The 19,915-nt window shown below is 37.8% G+C and overlaps 2 protein-coding genes across 4 annotated transcripts in view; one reads left to right on the top strand and one right to left on the bottom strand.

Annotated features, from left to right (window-relative positions):
- The first annotated feature begins 5,171 nt into the window (after nt 1–5,171).
- RNF139 (ring finger protein 139) lies at nt 5,172–17,950 on the top strand. Its single transcript, XM_069465420.1, has 2 exons — nt 5,172–5,652; nt 15,289–17,950. The coding sequence occupies exons 1-2, from the start codon at nt 5,472–5,474 to the stop codon at nt 17,106–17,108; spliced, it is 2,001 nt and encodes a 666-aa protein (XP_069321521.1). The 5' UTR covers nt 5,172–5,471; the 3' UTR covers nt 17,109–17,950.
- TATDN1 (TatD DNase domain containing 1) overlaps nt 17,947–19,915 on the bottom strand; it is a 31,942-nt gene continuing 29,973 nt past the window's right edge. For all 3 annotated transcript variants that reach the window (XM_069465421.1, XM_069465423.1, XM_069465422.1), the window contains one exon: nt 17,947–18,147. In XM_069465421.1, coding sequence (XP_069321522.1) covers nt 18,045–18,147 — 103 coding nt within the window. In that variant the 3' untranslated portion in view covers nt 17,947–18,044. The remainder of the gene's footprint in view (nt 18,148–19,915) is intronic.

Genomic DNA, 19,915 nt, shown 5'->3' with positions numbered 1-19,915 from the left:
GGTTTCATTAATTTCCTCTCTTGTGTTTCAACTTTTAATTTCTGCTTTGTTTTTTCTACTTACTTTGGCCTCTATTTGCTGTACTTTTTCTAGTTCTATGAGGAAAGACCTGAGGTCACTGATTAGCCCTTAAAAGGTGTGTGGAATAAATTTCTCTTTACTATCTTAGCCTCATCCCACAAAATTTTATATCTTGTGTTTTCATTTTCATTCAATTAAAATTATATCCTAATTTACCTTCTGATGTCTTTTTTTGACCCACTAGTTATTTAGAAGTATGTTAGTTTCCAAATAGTTGAAGATTTTCTAGTTATCTTTGTTGTGAATTTCTAGTTTAATTCTATTGTGGTCATAGAACATACTTTGTATGACTTGCATCCTTTCAAATTTATTAAAATTTGTTTTATAGCCTAGAATAAGGAAAATCTCTGGCCACTGTCTCTTCAAATAATTTAATTCTTTTAAATAATTTTTTTGCTCCCGACAGTTCCTTAAGGACTCCAAATATAGACATAATACTTGGCTGCATGAAGTCACCTCACCCTTTGTTGATGCTCTATTCATTTTGGTTAGAGTGTGTGTGTTCTGGTTTTTTGTCTTTTTTCTATTTCCTTTCAGAGTTCCTATTGATATGTCTTCAAGGTCACTAATCTTTCCTTCTGCAATGTCTAATCTGCCATTAAGCTTATCCAGTGTGTTTTTCATCTCAGACGTTGAAGTTTACATCTCCAGAAGTTTGATATGGGTTTGTTTATTGATTCATTCACGGTCGCATTCTATAGACCAGGCTGGAGTGCAGTGGCGTGATCATAGCTCACTGCAGCCTCAAACTCCTGGGCTCAAATGATCCTCCTGCCTCAGGCTCCTGCGTAGCTAGGACTACAGATGCGTGCCAACACTTCTGGCCAATTTTCATTTTTTGTAGAGATGGGGGTCTCACTTATGTTGTCCAGGCTGGTCTCAAATTCCTGGCCTGAAGCAATTCTCCCACTTCAGCCTCCCAAAGTACTAGGATTACAGGAGTGAGCCACCATGCTTGGCATACATGGTCTTTTTATATCTTTTTTGTAACATCTTCAATCTTTCCTCTCATTTCTTGAACATGTAAAATACAGTTATAACAACTGTTTTAATGTCCCTGTCTACTAATCTCATCATTTGCATAATTTCTGGATCAGTTTTAATAAAATGTTTACTTTTCATTATGGGTTTTATTTTCCTGTTTATTTGCATACCTGGCAATTTTTGATTGAATACCAGCCATTGTGAATTTTACCTTGTAGGTTATTTTCATATCCCTAAAAACATTTTGAGCTTTGTTCTGGAATATGACTAAATTGTTTGGACACGGTTTTTGGTCTTGCTTTTAAGCTTTTTTAGGTTATACCCTGACCGTTTAGTCAAGGATTAATTTTTCCCACTATTGAAGCAAGACCTTTTGTAGTACGCTGGGTCTAACTGATGCCTCAGGAATTTGGGAACAGGAATCATCCACCACCCCATGTGAGCTCTGAGTATTGTTTCCTCTAATCCTTTCCAATGGTTCTTTTCCTGGCCTTTGGTAATTTCCTCTCATGCATGTATTGATCATTGCTTAGCTGAATACTTTAGGGGAATGGTCAGCAGATCTCCAGAGTCTGTTTAACTCTCCTTTCTAGGATTCTACCCTGTGAACTCTGGTTGCCTTGGGCTCCCAGGACTCCCAGTTCCATCTCTTCACCTCAGAGAGTGTGCTGGGTTCCACGTTGGTTCCCTTTCTTCTTGCCACAGCCTGGAAACTTTCTCCAGGCAGTAAACTGGAGCAATTATGTGGCTCACCTTGTTTGTTTTCCATCTCTTATGGGTCACTGTCCTTCACTGCCTATGTCCAATGCCTTGAAGGCCATTGTTTCATATATTTTGTCTATTTTTTAAAAGTATCTAGAAGTTCCTGTGAGGGCTAAAAAATTAACTATTGGGTACAATATACACTCTTTGAGTGACGGGTACACTAAAAGCCCAGACTTCACCATTGTACAATTCGTCCATGTAACAAAAACCATTTGTACCCCCTAATTCTATTGATATTTTTTTAAAAGCATTTATAAGTTCCTGAGACTTGGCAGAGCTTGAAAAAAAAAAGGACTTCGTTTATAATTGTTTTATATATAAATTTACTAGCATTCACAATCATTATTGAAGAAATTCACTCTAGTAATAATACACGTATGTACTTCAGTTGACACAAAATTTCAACATGTAAAGCATATTAAGAATTTCTTGCCGCAATTATGTTTAGAATGCTTACCTATATTATAAAGTGAATATTAAAATATTAACAATAGAATGACATTTTTTCTGATTAGATATAATTACCTGCAAGATTACTTGATCATTGATCATACACAATTTCAGAGAGACCAGAAACAGTGTCAAAGTAGGTATTTACTGTTTTGGCTTTTTAAAAGTCCAGGCTGAATCAAAGGTAAACAGAAAATGTTGAATGAATATGAGGCTAAAAACTGAATTTGGTGTAACACACACACACACACACACAATAGCATTAGGTAGTTAAATAGATATAAAAGGGTAGGGAGGCTGTTCTAGTTTCTCTTTTTTACTAAAGTTTTATTTTTTTGAAATCAAAGATTTACACATAATTTATAAACAAAACAAAACCTGCTATTAAAAAAAACAACAGCAGCAGCAGCCCCACAACACCATGATGCAGCAGCTGTCCTGCTGCTCTTTCCCCCTCATTTTTGTGTCCACTCTCAACAATTTTAAATGGGCTTATATGCCAAAGGAGATGCAAGACCTAGCCAACATGTACCAACAGGAGCCAGGAAGAGTATGTATGGAACTGGGTCCTGAGGGTTCTGGATCAGAAGCAGTTTGCATCTATATAGGACAGACAACAGTACACATTTATGGTCTTGCCCTACGGTTATGTTAACTCTCCCACCTTCATTCTATAGATGGGGAAATTCAGCCCTAGAGTTTAGAGAGACTTGCTTGAAGAACCTATGTAAGATAAGAATGAATATGCCACCGCTCCTGAAAGTTCTTGGCCCAAGATGGAATTTAGTCGCAGTTAGAAACTCTTATATTAATAAAATATATACATCAAATTAATATTATGAACAGTTAAACATTAAGTAAGGACTGAAGCATTTGTTCATTTTGAAAAGCTTTTTATTAATATTTACTACATTTAACTTTTTAAATAAAAATTGGAGGAAAGCCCATGAACTATTTTATTTTCCATTTGGCATGATCATAATATAATGGTACTCTCCTCTACCTCTCTCCTGTTTTAGATCAGTCCTTGTGGATCATTTTCTCCATAATGGTTTCACTCTTTTTGCTTTAAATTGCAATCAGGGCAGATTAACAGATGGCTTGAGTAGCTAATTTACATCTCTGAAGTTCTCTATGTGACTCTTCATAGTTCTCTCACCTTACCAAGTTTGCTTTCCTGTGAGAATTTTGTCATAACCACAAAGTTATTCCCCAGATGTGCCATTTAGGAAACTTAACCTGGCAGTAGTAAACAGACTGGATTAGAAAAGGTGGCGAATGAAATGAGGATATTGCCATAAATGGGCAAGCTACAGTAGGATCTTGAGTGAGGATGATGACAGTGACAAAACGAAAGAGACCTATACAAGAGATCGTGAAGACAGAATGGATACAATTTGATTGCAGAATTGGCTGTGGGTGAAAAGAAGAAATCAAAGATGCCTGAAGTTATGAACTTTAGGTAGATCTGGTTCAAATCCTGGTTTTGACTTTTACTAGCTTTGTATATACTAGCTGCCCACTACTAACTTACCTATTAACTTGTGGTCTTGTAATTTACGCCTCAGTTTCCTCTACTGTAAAACAGGTATAATAATACCTACCAAAATAAGGCTGATGATGCAAAGATTCAAGTTAAATATAAGACCCTTAGTACAGTGCCTAGTACACAGTAAGTACTAGATAGATAGATGGTGGTCATTATTAGCGGGGATAACAACACAAGTTTAAAAACGTGAAACTACAGTAAGGACTTTGGGTGGGAGTTTAATCTTTCTACTACACATAACTACCCAGAGAATGGGGTTTTGGAAGAGTTTGATAATTTGACTAACAATCCTCCTCTCTCCAGGGGAATCTTGACAGAAGATAACCATTCACACAGAGCCCTGTTATAAACTGGATCGCCGGATGCAATTTCAGCTAGGAGCTCAGGTGAGCCGGGCTTCTTGCTTCCTATTTTATCCCCCTTAATCTAAGATAGTTGGGTCTACAGTGCAGACTTTGACCTAACTTCACTCTCATTTGGTGACAAAAGAACAGAATGATTAAGATGGCCAGACCATATCAATTACATGGAAGGGCAAGAGAGCATGAAAAAAGAATGGTCTCATCTGCGCTGAGGAGGAAGGAAAGGAATGTCCAAGTGTGCTTACCTCAAAGTTGACGAGAAATAAATGAAAGGGAGGCCTGGGTTCTTGCTCTTAAGTCAGTCTCCTTGCTATTAGTAAAATGTGGCCGATGCATGTCCTCAGTTCTGTCTATCTGTGTAGGAAGTGGGATGTGCAAAGAGAGGGACGTTTTTCTTGGCAGTGTCTATCACACCTGGCCCAGTGGCACGCAGCGATGCCTCCATCAGGACCCCGGGCAGCCTCGCTGGTATTTTTCCTGGAACATGGGCTATCTTTCCCACTCGGCCTCCAGGTGGAGTGCTGTAGGTCAGGAGGGCGGCATCCTTTGGCTTTTCTCCTCCCCAGCCGCTCTAAACCACGTTTATGGGTCGTCTAATGGGCTCTAATAATACAGCGAATGAGTTCCGCCCGCGGAAGCACCGAGTTCCTAGCTAAGCTGATGCTGCCGAAGGTGAGGCGACAACCCTGCCGCCAAGGGCGCGGCTGCCTAAGAGCCCGTGTGCCACCCCGTGGCGCTGAGGCCGCGGGGCCGCGGAGGTGGGCGGAAACCATGGCAACGATTGAGTTGTTTGCAGCGCTGTGCGTGATGACGGCCTCGGGAGCGCGCCTAGCGCTGGATTATGACGCAAGCGGCGGCGCGGACTCCGCCGTCCCGCGTGACCGCGGGCGCAGCCTTCGGGCCTCTTAACAGCAGCAACGGCAGAGGCCGGCGGGCGAGGTCAAGATGGTGGCTCCGCGGGCGGGGGAGGCGGTGGAGGGAGGAGGAGCCAGCCCTTAGCCAGCCGGAAACACCAACGCCCAGAGACCTCCTGGGGAGCCGCCGCCGCCGCCGCTGCCTCGGCCACCGCCGCCTCGGCCACCGCCGCCTCCGCCGCCTGCTCCAGCTCGGGAGACGCGAGCGGGCGGCGGGGCGGGCGGTGAGAGGGACAGGGGAGGAGGGAGAGCGGGGGCGGAGTCGCCCGCCTTAGCCCCCGCCCCCAGCCGCGGTCCCGGGCCCTGCCCAGCGCGGCGCGGCGCGGCCCTGCCCGGCCCGCCCAGCCCCCGGTGTGGCAGCGTCTCATGGCGGCGGTGGGGCCCCCGCGGCAGCAGGTGCGGATGGCCCATCAGCAGGTCTGGGCGGCGCTCGAAGTGGCGCTCCGGGTGCCCTGCCTCTACATCATCGACGCCATCTTCAACTCTTACTACGATCCCAGCCAAAGCCGGTTCTGCATCGTGCTCCAGAACTTCCTCCGGCTCCTTGGTAAGGGGACGGGGTAGCCTGAGTCGTGGGACGGCTCTGCCGGCCGAGGTGTGCCTCAGGGAGCGGGCAGGTGCTCGCAGGCCGTAGGTCCTGTATGTGCGTTTGTTTCATCCCCCGAAGTGCTGTATTTGCGGGCTGGAAGGAGGAGGAAGATGATACTTGTCTGAGTTGACAGCGGAGCAGTCCTCTCAGCGAGATAGCCCCCTGTTCCGTGTTGCACCTGAGTGAGGGCTGGGAGAAAGCGTGGATGTGTGAGCATGCGGCTTTTTGCCTGCTGTTTCTCTTGGGGAATGAGGCTGGCTTACTGCGTCCTATGCGACAGCCTTAGAAAAACAACTACGCTTGACCCAGACTTGTCGTGTGTGACCTTGGACTTGTGCCAAGGCGTGGGCCTCAGTTTCCCCGTTTCCAACATGCACAGTGCTCTTATGTTGTCACTTCTGCACCCATTTACTACAAGATCGTGAACTGGTAAATGACATCCAAGTGAAGGAGACAGGGTTTCGAATGTCAGACCTTGAAACCATTACCAAAATTCTCTGAAAGCGAAGATAGTTAAAACGAGTCCTAAAATTTTCCATGAATAAACGAGAAGGTATTGAAAATGGTTGTAAAAAAAGTGATGAGACATTTGCGAGACTTCTGAAAATCGTTCGTTGTTGCATATGGAGTGTTAAAAAGATATTTCATTCCTTCTTTCCATCTTCACTTACATCACCAGAGTGAGAAGCATTTATGCATAAAAGAATTTTTTTAAGTTATTGCGACTTGGCAGATTTCGTTGGTGAGGTAATTCTTGTGATCAGTTTTAAGTGGCTAGTGCTTTTGAAGTGTTGCTGAGGGCGGGCTGATGGTGAGATCCTTACAAAGCCTTTCGGAATTACAACCCATCTGTTGCTTTATTCCTACAAAAAAGGAGTGGCAGTAAAGGCTTAATTTTGTTTTAGCAATGATTAACAATATTTTACATTTGTCTGGTACTTTACTTTTGGAAAGCATTTTCACTGGTATTACTAAGCTAACCTTCAAACATCCCTCAGAGGTGGGTCTTGTTATTCTCACTTTATAAATGAGGAAACTGAGGGTCATAGAGGTTAAGTGTTTTGCTCTTGTTACACAGCGGGTATGTGGTTGCCAGAGCCTGGGCTTAAAAATCTTTTGACATCAAGTATGGTTTACTTTCCTTCTCGGTACAGCTGCTGTCCAGATACAGAATGGTGTAGTAATGATCATATGCTAGATCTGAAAACTAAAAGATGTGTAAGTGATGTTCTTTAGCGCAAGCCTTCTCAGTAACCTGCCAGCTACTTAATTGCTGCCATTCCTACTTGCCACTGCAAAAGTATACTATCACTATCATTTGTGGCAAAAATGGGGCTGTGTTTGAAAGAATTCTGCATATTCATTCCAGAAATAGTATAGCCGCTGCCTTGAATGTTTGTATAGCATAACTGCAGATTATCTGAAAACCCCTTTGGGACCCGGTACTCTGTTGAGCTTCAGGATTAGGCAGCTTTAAGAAAAAGGAGCATTTCCCTTCATGAAATCATTTGTAGTTTAAGAGCATTGAACAAAGTAATTTGGTATTTTCCTTGTACTCTCTGTTCTTCTTATTTTTATAATTGTGGAAGTTGTGTTTGACAATTTAAAGAAGAACATGGCTTTAGGTGAGGTACTTTACTCTGTGCTTTGGTTTTCTTATTTTTACATTTTTAAAGATGTGCAATGATGTTATCTTTCATAGAGTCTTAAGGACAATAAATGGGTTAAAATGTAAGCACTTAAAACACTGCTCGGGATTAAGTGTTAGCTATTAATAAACTTGATAGCTTTTACAAAAAATTTAATGCTTTAATTAATACCATACTTTGTTAGATATTTTGTTATTTTGAAGGCATCAGCAAAATGTTGGTGCTGTTTATTTGAAAATTTTGATCCCAGAGTCTCTGGGTCAGACTTTATGAGAAATACGAAATATTTTCCAAATCTGTCACCTGACTGTTCCTTCTATTGTGCCATGTAATTATGCTATTTTTTCACATGTGTAAGAATGATGAGGATGAAAAAAAACTGGTTTTGGTGCTAAAAATTCACCCTGTGTAAAAACATGCCCTCAGGAGTTCAAGGTTGCAGTGAGCTATGATTGCCCCATTGCACTTCGGCCTGGGTGACAGAGCAAGACCCTGTCTCAAAAAATAAGTAAAATTAAAAAAATAAATAAAAACATATTATTGAAAGTGGCAGGTTTGTGTGTAAAAGATGCGAATGGATAGTTGAAATTAATTGTTCTGCCTCATTAGTTTTTTTATATTATAGTTGTACATAGACTTCTTAGTACTACCGTGTATAAATCTTAATACTTATCAACCTCACTTCTTTCTTTAAAATTAATATATAAAAATAGAAATCTATCTCTAAAAAACATTACTAATTTTATATGTAGTGTTTGAAGTATTTACTTCCCTCCACCTGCAAAAAGGTGCTACAAGTGTATCTTCATTTGATATCAAACTATTAGATAATTTGAGATTTCAACAGGTCCTCATTTTGGAGATCCAAATAATATTCTGTGACAAGATATAGAATATTTAAGAACATAAAGCTGTTTCTTATGAGGTGTTAAATGCTCATAAGAAACTCAACCCAGAGCAGCATAATGCTGAATTAGCAAATTTAAATCCAAGGCAGAAAATGCAAGCATAGGAGTTTGTTTTAATAGTATTACTCATATGGTGATAATTCATTGAGGCGGGAGAGTACTTTTCCAAACAAAAGAAAACTCAGCGAGTACCATGGGAAGTCTGATAAATTTGAGTATATAAAAATGAAATTTTTTATAGCAAAACTTTTTAAAAAAATTCTTTAAAATGACAAACAGAAAATATTTGTATCATATATGATTAAAGTTCTAGTGGGAGTTTTACCCTGTCAAGAAGAAAAACTTATAGTCCCATAGAAAAATGGGCCTAGGACAAGCAGTTCACAATAAATGAAATGCAGATTTTCAATAAGCAAAAGTACCTAGTCTCTTTAGAATTAAATAAAACAAAATTTTACTTACCAGATTGTTGAAGAGTTCAAAGTTTGTTAAAAGGTAGTTGGGCAAAGTATACCTCTTTGAAATAGATAAATTTATACAATTTTGGTAGACTATAACTTCTGTGTAAAACCATTTGGCACTATCAACTGACATTTACAATGTACCTTTTTTAATTTTTTATTGATACATAATAATTGTACATATTCATGGAGTACATGTTATATTTTGATACAAGCATATAACATATAATGATCAAATCAGGGTACTTGGGACATGATTCACCTGAAACATTTATCATTGCTTTATGTTGAGAACATTTGAAAACTTCTAGCTATTCTGAAATATAATAAATTATTGTTAACTATAGTTTTCCTATTGCACTATGGAATACTAGAACTTTTTCCTTCTATTTAACAGAATTACCCCTTCACCAACACCTCTTCAATACCCCTTCCCACCACCCTGACCAATCTCTAGTAGCCACCATTCTATTCACCTCCTTGAAATCAATTTTTTTTAGGTCCCATATGTGAGTGTGAAAATGCAATATTTGCTTTTCTGTGCCTGGTTTATTTCACTTAAAATAATGTCCTCCAAATCCATCCATGTTTCTGCAAATGACAAAATTTCCTTCTTTTTCATGGCTCAATAATATTCCATTGTGTCCATGTACCACATCTTTTTTACCCATTCGTCCCTTGATAAACACTTAAGCTGATTCCACATTTTAGCCATTGTGAAGAATGCTTCAGTAAACACAGAAGTGCAGATATCTTCTGGTTACATTTTATGTCTTGCCTCACCCGAGTGAGGTTTAGAGGCATGCCCTTCCCCTCTACAATGCTCACCATGTCTGTGACCACTAGTTGTGAGTTTACCTCCCCCAACCCCCTAATCCCTGGAGAATATTACTACCATGTGAGCACCATAGTGTTGATCAGTTAGTACCAATTTGACGGCGAGTACACGTGGAGGTTATTCCTCCCATCTTGTGATACTCACAATTCCAGTTCTAGGGATTTCGCCTAGAGATAGAGTTGTACAAACACTCTGGGCAAGGATATTCATTATAGCATTGTTGGAAATAACAAAACAAATGTAATCTAAATGGGTATTCGATGGGAATCTGTTCATTGTATTAGGTTTAGCCATACAATAAAGTTCTTGAAGAGAATGAGATAGTTATTTTGGTGCTATAGAAAGATCTGAGAAAACCTATGAAGTGAAAAAAACAAAGTGAAGCAGAACTAATTGTAACTGGCATAGGAATTGACTGGGGTTTCTCAACAGTGGCACTATTGATATTTTTTTTGGACAGGATAATGCTTTGTTGGGAGGGGACTGCCCCTTTTTAGCAGCATCCCTGTCCTCTACCCACTACATGCCAGTAGCACACACCCCCAACAACACACCCCAGTGGTGACAGCCAAAACTATCTCTAGATATTGCCAAATGTTCCCTGGGGGGCAAAATCCAATCCTGGTTGAGAACCACTGGGATAGACAAATAGATCAGTAGTACAGAATACATAGTCCAGACACAGCCCACGAATGTGCATTATAGAAATGATGTGTTTCAGAGGTAGAATTGAAGTACATTGAGGTATATATGGACTTTTCAATTAGTGGTCATTTAGTTGTTCATATGGATCTCTGCCTCATATCAATATGTAAACGCTCAATTCTAAGTGAAGTAATACCTAAATGTGAAATGCAGAACTTATATTTTTAGAAGAAAATAGGAATATCTTTTTTTTTAGCCTTAGAGTAAGGGGGAAAGTCTTTAACAATATGTGAAAGCAAATGTATAAAGATTGAGAAATTGAATGAAATTAAAATTAAAAACCTCTGTTAATCAAATAGCAGCTGTTAATCCAAAAAGTGAAAAGGAAAGCTGTCTACCTGGAGAAGACATTTGCATTATGTATAACTGCCAAAGAATTCATATTCAGAATATTTTCTAAATATCCACAGTCTGGTAAGGAAAAATGACAACTCCATAAGGAATGGACAAAAGATAAACTGGCAATTCACAGAGGAAACCTGAATGGTCAATAAAAATGGAAAGATTATCTCTTTCATAAGTAATCAGAAATGCAAATTTTAAATAAAAGGCTAAAAAATGCTATTATAGTGAGATCCCCTTTGGGCAAAAAGCAAAAAAAAAAAAAAAAAAAAAAGGTGTGTGTGTGTTTATGTATGAATGAATGTGTTGTGTTTGATAATTTGTTAGGGTGTATAAGAAACCTAAAATGGTTCTGCCTATTTGGTGCTAGTAAGGTGGTGTAATGATACAGAAAAAAAACAAAGCTTTTTTTCTATTCTCACAGAGTCAACTCAGAATGCCTCATCTCTAATCACCAAAATGCGTGTGGAGATTTCTCCCCACCACCAACCAATTCTGCAGCAGATTCTCCAGTAGACACCACCTGGGTGTTCTCTAATTCAATTAAATTCTTTCACTGTCTGCCTGGAGATAGCCTCAGATCCTACAGGTTGAGGGCTCAATCCCATAAGACTGTCCCCCCACCTCCACTCTCACACACTTCAGTTGCCAGTGGCAAGCACAGGGCGTGGCTTGTGCTTCTGACCCACAGGCTATAAAATAAGATTTTCATGACCCCTTCTTTGAGTTCAGTTGATGTGAGAGAGCAGCTCATAGAACTCAGGAAAACACTTTACAGTAATCCTCTCTTACCCTTGTGGGGATGGATGTGTTCCAAGACCCCCCCAGTGGATGCCTGAGACCGAGGATCGTACCAAACCTTGTATATACTATGTTTTTTCCTATACATAATACCTGTGATAAAGCTTAATTTATAAATTAATTTATAAAGTAAAGGTTGCTTGAACACAAGCACTTTGATACCAATATAGTGACATTTGCCATTAAGTGACAAACAAGTAGAGAGTGTATACAGAATGGATATGCTGGGCGAAAGGGCGATTCACAACCTGGATCAGGATGGAGCCGGACGGTGCCAGATTTCATCATGCTACTCAGAACAGCATGCAACTTAACGAATTGTTTATTTCTGCAACTTTCCATTTAATATTTTCAACCTCAGTTGACCGTGGCAAGAGAAATCACGGAAAGCAAAACCTTGGAAAAGTGAAACCTTGGATAAGGGAGGACTATGTAGTTAATATTTACCCATTTATTATAAAGACTGATATAAGGGACACAGATGCACAGGGAAGAGATTCACAGGGCAGGTGAAGAAGAGAAGGGCACAGAAGCCTTAGGAACTCAGTCCTTTTGGGTTTTTAGGGAATCTTCATTAAGTAGGTATGATTGATTAGAGTCATTGACCATTTGTTTATCAACTCAGCCTTCAGCTCCTCTCCTCTCCTCGGAGGTAGGAGGTGGGGGTGGGAATGAAGGTTACAACACTCTAATGACAGGGTTGGTTCCTGATGCTATCTGAGGGCCCCCCCACCCCCGCCACTAATCGTCTGTTATTGTAGAAGACACTCTTGTCACTCAGATCCAAGGATTTTAGGAGCTATGTCAGGAAATAGGAACAAAAATGAAATACATATTTTACCATATCACAAAGGGGGAAGATAGAATAGAAAAACTTGCTTAACTCTTCATTTAATACCTCTCTATAGGGTTTTACTTTTTTAAATCCATGTTCACATATTTTTAATAAAAACACTTGTTATAATTTTAGTTTAAAAGCAAAACTTTAGTTTTATCTTGTTAATAAAATACTTAGAATACCAATTTATCTAAAATGAGAGTTTGATAGAAAATTTTTCTTTATGCTGTAGTTTATCAAGTATACCAACATATAATTTATTTACTTTGTCCTAAATTTCATTGCTCAGAGATTCCTTGGGAGTAAGATAGTAATAACATTTATTTCTATACTTCTTTACATTTATTCTATCAAGTATTGAATCCACAACTTGCTTTAGACTGTTTTAAAGGTTTTTAAGGTACCTGGAGAGTTGTAAATGTCTTATATCCTTGTAATTTTTAGTTATGAGTTTCCAGAAAAGGTTAAGGATATGAGTGGACTTTACACATAAAAGAGTTAAATGCTTTGTTGTGTAATATGGTTGATAGGTTTTTTTTTTTCTCATTTGTTTGTTTTTGGTAATACAAATTGAAAAGGCCCTGATCTTTCATGAGTTTATTAGTTCATATATAGTTTCAAAGCTCCCAATTTGGATACCTGCCTCTTTTCCTATCTTGAGAACTTTGGTGAAACTCTAATCACTGGAGAATTGGACTGAGATCCCTGAATTGTGATTTCAGTTAAAATTATGTTCTCTGGTGTCTCAAGGTGTTATTTTTTTTATAAAGCAGCCTTTGTATATAGACTTGATTACTTATGCAAGTCACTCATAATTCGTAAGGAGAAACTATCCCTGGACTTATTTCCTTAAATCTACAGGATAATTACCATGAAATTCTGAGTTTCATGGATGTTGTGAACATGCAACAAAAATTTGTATTATTAACAATACTTCTTAAAGGTCATGAGAAGGAATGTTACTTCAGACACTTATTAATTGGGAAGTTGAGTTTTTCCCCTATAAAATGAGAGCCAGTTCTTCCCACATTCCGTAGATAGGAACATGGTATAAAAGAAAAATTTATGAACCCCCTGTTCCTACAAACTTTGGGTAGGAATTAAAACAAATGTATATTATTCTTGAAATGTTTACTCATTATTATACGTTGGGGATGTGATTTTTAATCAGGAAAGAGTAGTATCAGATTGTTACTTGCTAGGATACACCCAGACTTTGAGGTTGTAGTCTCACTTCATTATTTGTCTGTCATATGCCTTCACCTTTTCTTCTTTGGTACATTTGCATAAAGCAAAATGGCACATTTTTTCCAGAAGTATTTCTAAAACCCAGATCATTTCTTCATTTGTGTGTAAAAATAAGCTTTAGGGAAAAAGTTTTGTAATAAAAAAGACTGGTTATAAAATTATTGCAAAGGTCATGAATAGTCACAGGTTAAGATTAATTTACCACTTTGTGAGTACTAAGTTGACAAAAATAATTTACAGTTCCTGCTTGACTTTCTCCCTCTTAAATGATGTAAAATAGAACTGAAGTTATTTTGGTTTGGTTTTGGCCCAATTTAGAAGATTAGTTTTGTCTCAGGAAAAATACTTTTGTTTTTCCATGTAGAGAAAGTTAAGATTACATATGGCATATAGTAGGCTGAGTTAATTCCATTTCCTTGTTACCTTCCATGGAAAAAGTTTCTAACCTCAGAAAATCTATTTTCTATTGAAAGAGCCTGTTCCAGCTTGCAGATAATTAGTAGCCAACTTGATTGGGGAATCGGGTGGTTCTTATTTAGAGGTTTAGATTTCTTCCAGTTGACTGTGTCCTTTTGTTCTCCTTTTCACAAATGACCTGACACTTAGGCACAGGATAAATTTTAAGTCCTGGGCAAAGTCATCACTTAAAGGAACTAGACCTTGTTTTTCATTTAACAGATTGTGAAATGCTTCCATTGTAATGTGCAGTACTTTATTGATTACCTGCTGAAATATTGGTGGATAGATGGTTGTTTAATTTGGAGTTTGTCACATTTCTGCTATGGTTTCTCAGCTTTCTCTCACTTTTTCATAGGTTTCATTTTTCAAGCAGGCTGTGTTTTGTGGTTGCTTTTAAAAATATAATCCAGATGTGACATTTATGTCCCCAATCAATACTAATTGATCTTTGTGCAAAATATTGTGGGCTATGTAGATGCACAAAGTAGGATCCTTGATACACATTGTATAATAGGGTAGATCATCCATACTCATATAACTGCAAACTACAATATCAGGTAGTATGTGAGCCTTAGGTGTTTCAGTAAGTTCCATAGGTATGCTGAAGGAACAGTCACTATCTAAAAAAGTAGGTTTCTAGGATAGGTAGGATTTTGAACAGTCAGGGATTTGGGAAATTGGTGGGACCATCATTCCAAGCAAAAAGAGGAATGTAAACACCACTATACCTGTGGTTGAGAAAAGGATGTGTTTGGGAAATGCAGGTCTGGCGCATTGGGGGATGTGTGTGTGTGTGTGTGTGTGTGAATGTGTGTAGGAATATAATTCTAAAGTGAATTGGATCATTGTACGTCAGGACAAAGGAATGTAGAGTTTAGTTGATAAAGTACTTTGAGCAGAGGGATGGAGAAAGGCAATTTGGTGATGGCTTGTAGATGCATTTGGGCAAAATGAATTTTTAGACAGACTAATTGGTTTGCAGCACTGAGGAGAGAGAGAGAAAGGTGTTAGTAGAATCTGGCACCTAATTGGCAAAGTTGGAGGACGTGGGGTCGGTAGTACCATTAAGAGAATAATTATAATGATACTTTTAACTGACATTACAAATCACAAGGAAATGGGTTCTGGTTTAAGATGAGTTAGATTTCAGAACTTTTGATGTTTGTAGTTCTAATGTAGGAGTGGAACTAGGTGAATATGTGGATGTCACCCCTATACTTGAAACCATAATGTTCATAATTTTGCAAATATTTATATTTCCTAATTAATGGAAGAATATCATAACTAGTGGGAAAATTCTTAAAATATTTCATTCTAATGACTTTTTCTTTGTTTTTTTTTTTAGGTATATTTGTATCCAGTATTGTTCTGATCTTGTCACGGCGATCACTTTTCAAGTTTTACATGTACAGCTCAGCATTTCTGTTGGCTGCAACTTCAGTGTTGGTGAATTATTATGCTGCTTTGCACATTGATTTCTATGGTGCCTACAACACATCAGCTTTTGGAATTGAGCTGCTTCCTCGAAAAGGTCCCTCACTATGGATGGCACTCATCGTTGTACAGCTTACACTTGGAATTGGATATATTACACTACTCCAGATTCATTCCATCTATTCACAATTAATTATTTTGGATCTCTTGGTTCCTGTAATAGGCTTAATCACAGAGCTACCATTACATATCAGAGAGACTTTAGTTTTTACTTCTTCCTTGATTCTCACATTAAATACAGTGCTTGTCTTGGCAGTGAAACTTAAGTGGTTTTATTATTCCACAAGGTATGTTTATCTTTTAGTAAGGCACATGTTACGAATTTATGGATTACAGTTATTGATGGAGGACACATGGAAGAGGATTCGTTTCCCAGATATTCTGCGAGTCTTTTGGTTAACAAGAATTACAGCTCAGGCTACAGTGTTAATGTACATTTTAAGGATGGCAAATGAAACTGATTCCTTCCTTATTTCTTGGGATGATTTCTGGGACCTCATTTGCAGTCTTATAATTAGTGGATGTGATTCTACACTAACTGTATTGGGCATGAGTGCTGTAATTTCCTCAATAGCCCATTATTTGGGGCTTGGAATATTGGCCTTTATTGGATCAACTGAAGAAGATGACAGGCGGCTTGGCTTTGTTGCACCTGTTTTATTTTTTATTTTGGCTCTTCAGACTGGTTTAAGTGGGCTAAGACCAGAAGAGAGACTTATTCGCTTAAGTAGAAACATGTGCCTTTTATTAACTGCAGTCCTGCATTTCATCCATGGAATGACAGACCCTGTATTAATGTCTCTCAGTGCCTCTCATGTGTCATCTTTTCGTAGACATTTTCCTGTGCTTTTTGTTTCTGCTTGCCTGTTTATTCTTCCTGTTTTACTCAGTTATGTTCTTTGGCATCACTATGCACTAAATACGTGGTTGTTTGCAGTTACAGCTTTTTGTGTGGAACTCTGCCTAAAAGTAATTGTTTCTCTCACTGTTTATACATTATTCATGATTGACGGCTACTATAATGTCCTCTGGGAAAAGCTTGATGATTATGTCTACTATGTTCGTTCAACAGGCAATATTATTGAATTTATATTTGGAGTAGTAATGTTTGGAAACGGGGCTTACACTATGATGTTTGAGTCAGGAAGTAAAATTCGAGCTTGTATGATGTGTCTTCATGCATATTTTAACATCTACTTACAAGCAAAAAATGGCTGGAAGACATTCATGAATCGTAGGACTGCTGTTAAAAAAATTAATTCTCTTCCTGAAATAAAAGGGAGCCGCTTACAAGAAATAGACGACGTATGTGCAATCTGCTATCATGAGTTTACAACATCTGCTCGTATTACACCATGTAATCATTATTTCCATGCACTTTGCCTTCGGAAATGGCTGTACATTCAAGATACTTGTCCAATGTGCCATCAAAAAGTATACATCGAAGATGATACCAAGGATAATTCAAATATATCTAACAACAATGGATTTATTGCACCACCCAATGAACATCCAGAGGAAGCTATAAGAGAAGCTGCTGCTGAATCTGATAGGGAATTGAACGAGGATGACAGTACAGATTGTGATGAAGATGTTCAAACAGAAAGAAATGGAGTGATTCAGCACACAGCCCCAGCAGCTGAAGAATTTATTAATGATGATACTGACTGATTAAAATAGCATTTATTAATCATTGAGGTATTTGTTTAAAATTCAGTTCATCCAAAATGGAGTAATATGCTTCACCTTCAGTGTGTAACCAAGCACAAAAACAGTATCAATGTTGAATCTGTGAATGGTTTACTGTGATGTGCTACTGTAAATATACCTCTTTCATTACTTCTGGTCTCTTTGGTGACCTATTTAAATTTGTGTACATTATTGTACATAGAATAAAATGTTTTCACGTTTTTATGACAAAATTTGAACAAATAGCTTTTTAATAGATATAGTAATCATACGGTGCGTCAACTGTGCCAAAGATTCCTCAATGAAATTATATCATATCACTCTGGACCCTAGTTTTTCTTTAAAATGGGTGGGAGAATGAAAATGCAAATCAGGAAACCACATTAAAGTCAAAGAAATAAAATAATTTGGATCAGAGGATAAAGACTATAGAGTATTTTAAAACTAAGGAAAAAATTAGCCAAACAGAGCAATTGAGAAATGTTTTTGAAATCAGAGTAGCAGTGTAGTTGAGCTGGGTTCAAAAGTCATGATTCAGACTGTGTGAGAGTTAAGAAATAAACTTACATCAGCTAAACTTTGATATAAACCAGAGTGTGATACATGTTTAATATTTATGTGAAGTCAATATATTTGTTAGCCATTCTGTGTTTGCAGTGTTGTCATAGCATTGTCCTTTCAGATTTTTGAAGAGATTACAAAATGAAAATAGTTGGGGGTTTTCATTGTTTTAAACTAAGGCATTAAATGATATTAAAAAAAATCCTGATCTGATTTTATGGAAAAATAAGGGGAATGGTGTGTAGTGATACATAGTACCTCTTTAGACAACTTCCAGAGAATTTCTTTATTGAAGCTCTCAGTAAGTTTCACCATGAAATTTTACATACGTGATGGAAAATGGAAGATACATACTGATTACATACCAGGAAAAAATACTTTAATAGTGTTGTTATATAGTGTATTGGCTAATTCCAGTGGATCCTCATCTCTTACTGCTGACATTATCTCCAGTATTTGGCTGAAACAAAACAAAACCAAAACAGATGGTTAAATTTCCAAGTATGTATTCTGTTTTAAGGGTACATAATAATCATCTTTTTCCACATAAAAGAAGATACTGTATTAGCACCTTTAATACACTAAGTAAAGCTTAAAAGTAAAGTTTTCAGCAACATTAATACAAAAAATTAACTACCTGTAGTAAGAGACAGATTTCTGGGGCTGCCTAGAGAAAAGAGCCAGGTTCGAGTAAATTATTAAACCAGCTGTCTATATTATGTGCACCACAATTATCAAATTAACCCAGTGGAAATGAAGAGTCCTTTTAAATTCTGGGTCATAATGCATTTAATAGTGGGTCATGATGGGCATTTTAAAAATTAAAAGTACACTGTACTCAGGGTAAGTACTGTTCCATTTTTGGTTTGGTTTTATGAATGAATGTGTACACTTGAGTCAATGTAAGGGGATACAGCCAAAGTTGGAAAGTCACTGCTTAGTGAACTAGTCCTTTAGAGACAGCAAATGAAGTCATTTACTTGAAATGATGTGTGGTTGTTGGCAGGGAGGGCTTTCCATTCCTGTACTTTTTCCCCTGCAGGAGAGAATAGCACAGGTGTCCATCTTTCTATTTCTGTGCCTAGAATGATAATTATCAGTGATGTTTCCTAGCAATATTATAGGTGAAATATTTTTATACATGGATTAGAAAGTCATAAAGTCAAAATGAAACATTTAAATATTCTTTGCCTAAGCTTTTTGTTCCCTTAATGGGTTTCTTAAATGTGAACACCTAAAGGAATCAGTGATAGAGATTTAAAGATTAATGGGAATTTTTTTTTTATTGTTCTGTAATAGTGACACTATAGCCTTGCTTGATATATGCACTAAACAAACAGATTATATTAAATTTTTATCTGACAGTTACAATATGCTAAAAGAAAACCTATTAACATTTAAATTATGACAGAAAAAAAATCCAATTTTCTTATTAAACTACAGAATTTCTCTCTAAAGGTACTAAGAATTGGAACTCTTAAGTAAAGTAGTGCTGCTGATGATATAAAGTTTTGAAGTTTACAACAACTTTGCTAAGATTATATTGTATAGCAAAATCACTTTATTCAAATTGAGAAATTGTTTAAGAAAAGTCCATTGGAGCTTCGAACATTCTATGTAATAAGAAGTTTGATAATGCAAAGTTTATGGTAATCTTTGAACAACCTTTTTGCATCCATGCTGTTTTCATATATCTTCAGTGGCCTAAAGCTGCAGTTATTCCATAAAGAATACGTAGTGTCCCTGAGAATTTAGTGCCTTTTGTTTAATATAGCACATTTACACTAGGCACAGGTTTTTAAAGTCTTGCAAGATCTGTATGATTTCCTCCCACCATCTCCTTTCCAATCCTTCCCCCCACACTGATACCCGGTTATAGTTTTTAAAAAAAAGTAATTATCACTCTCCTGCTTAAAATCCTTCAGGTCTTAATAAATCTAAACTACAGTTGACATACAAGAGCCCTCACAATCTGTCTGTCTTCTCAGGCTTTTCTTCCACTTACCCTGCATCCTACTTTCAGCCGCACTAAACTCATCGTTCCCAGGATCAGCCAAGCCCTTCTGCAGTCTGCCTTTGCTCAAGGTGTTTTGTCTTTGGCCTAACTCCCAGTCATGCTTAGTCAACAGCTGAAATGTCACCTTAATAAAGCTCTCTCCTAGTTTCCTGTTTCCTCTTAAGTATGTCATACATACATTTGATGTGTCCTATGATCCCTGCCATATATT

Source organism: Eulemur rufifrons, chromosome 3 (genome assembly GCF_041146395.1).
Source record: "Eulemur rufifrons isolate Redbay chromosome 3, OSU_ERuf_1, whole genome shotgun sequence".
In the NCBI taxonomy this organism is placed as follows: domain Eukaryota; kingdom Metazoa; phylum Chordata; class Mammalia; order Primates; family Lemuridae; genus Eulemur; species Eulemur rufifrons.
The sequence above is the reverse complement of the archived record's forward strand: the minus strand, read 5'-3'. Positions and strand labels throughout refer to the sequence as shown.

Bases quoted from the DNA above. Each gene is read 5' to 3' on its own strand.
- RNF139 (XM_069465420.1), top strand. From the start codon at position 5,472: ATGGCGGCGGTGGGGCCCCCGCGGCAGCAGGTGCGGATGGCCCATCAG. The intron at 5,653-15,288 runs GTAAGGGGACGG...TTTTTTTTTTAG, and splicing joins GAACTTCCTCCGGCTCCTTG to GTATATTTGTATCCAGTATT.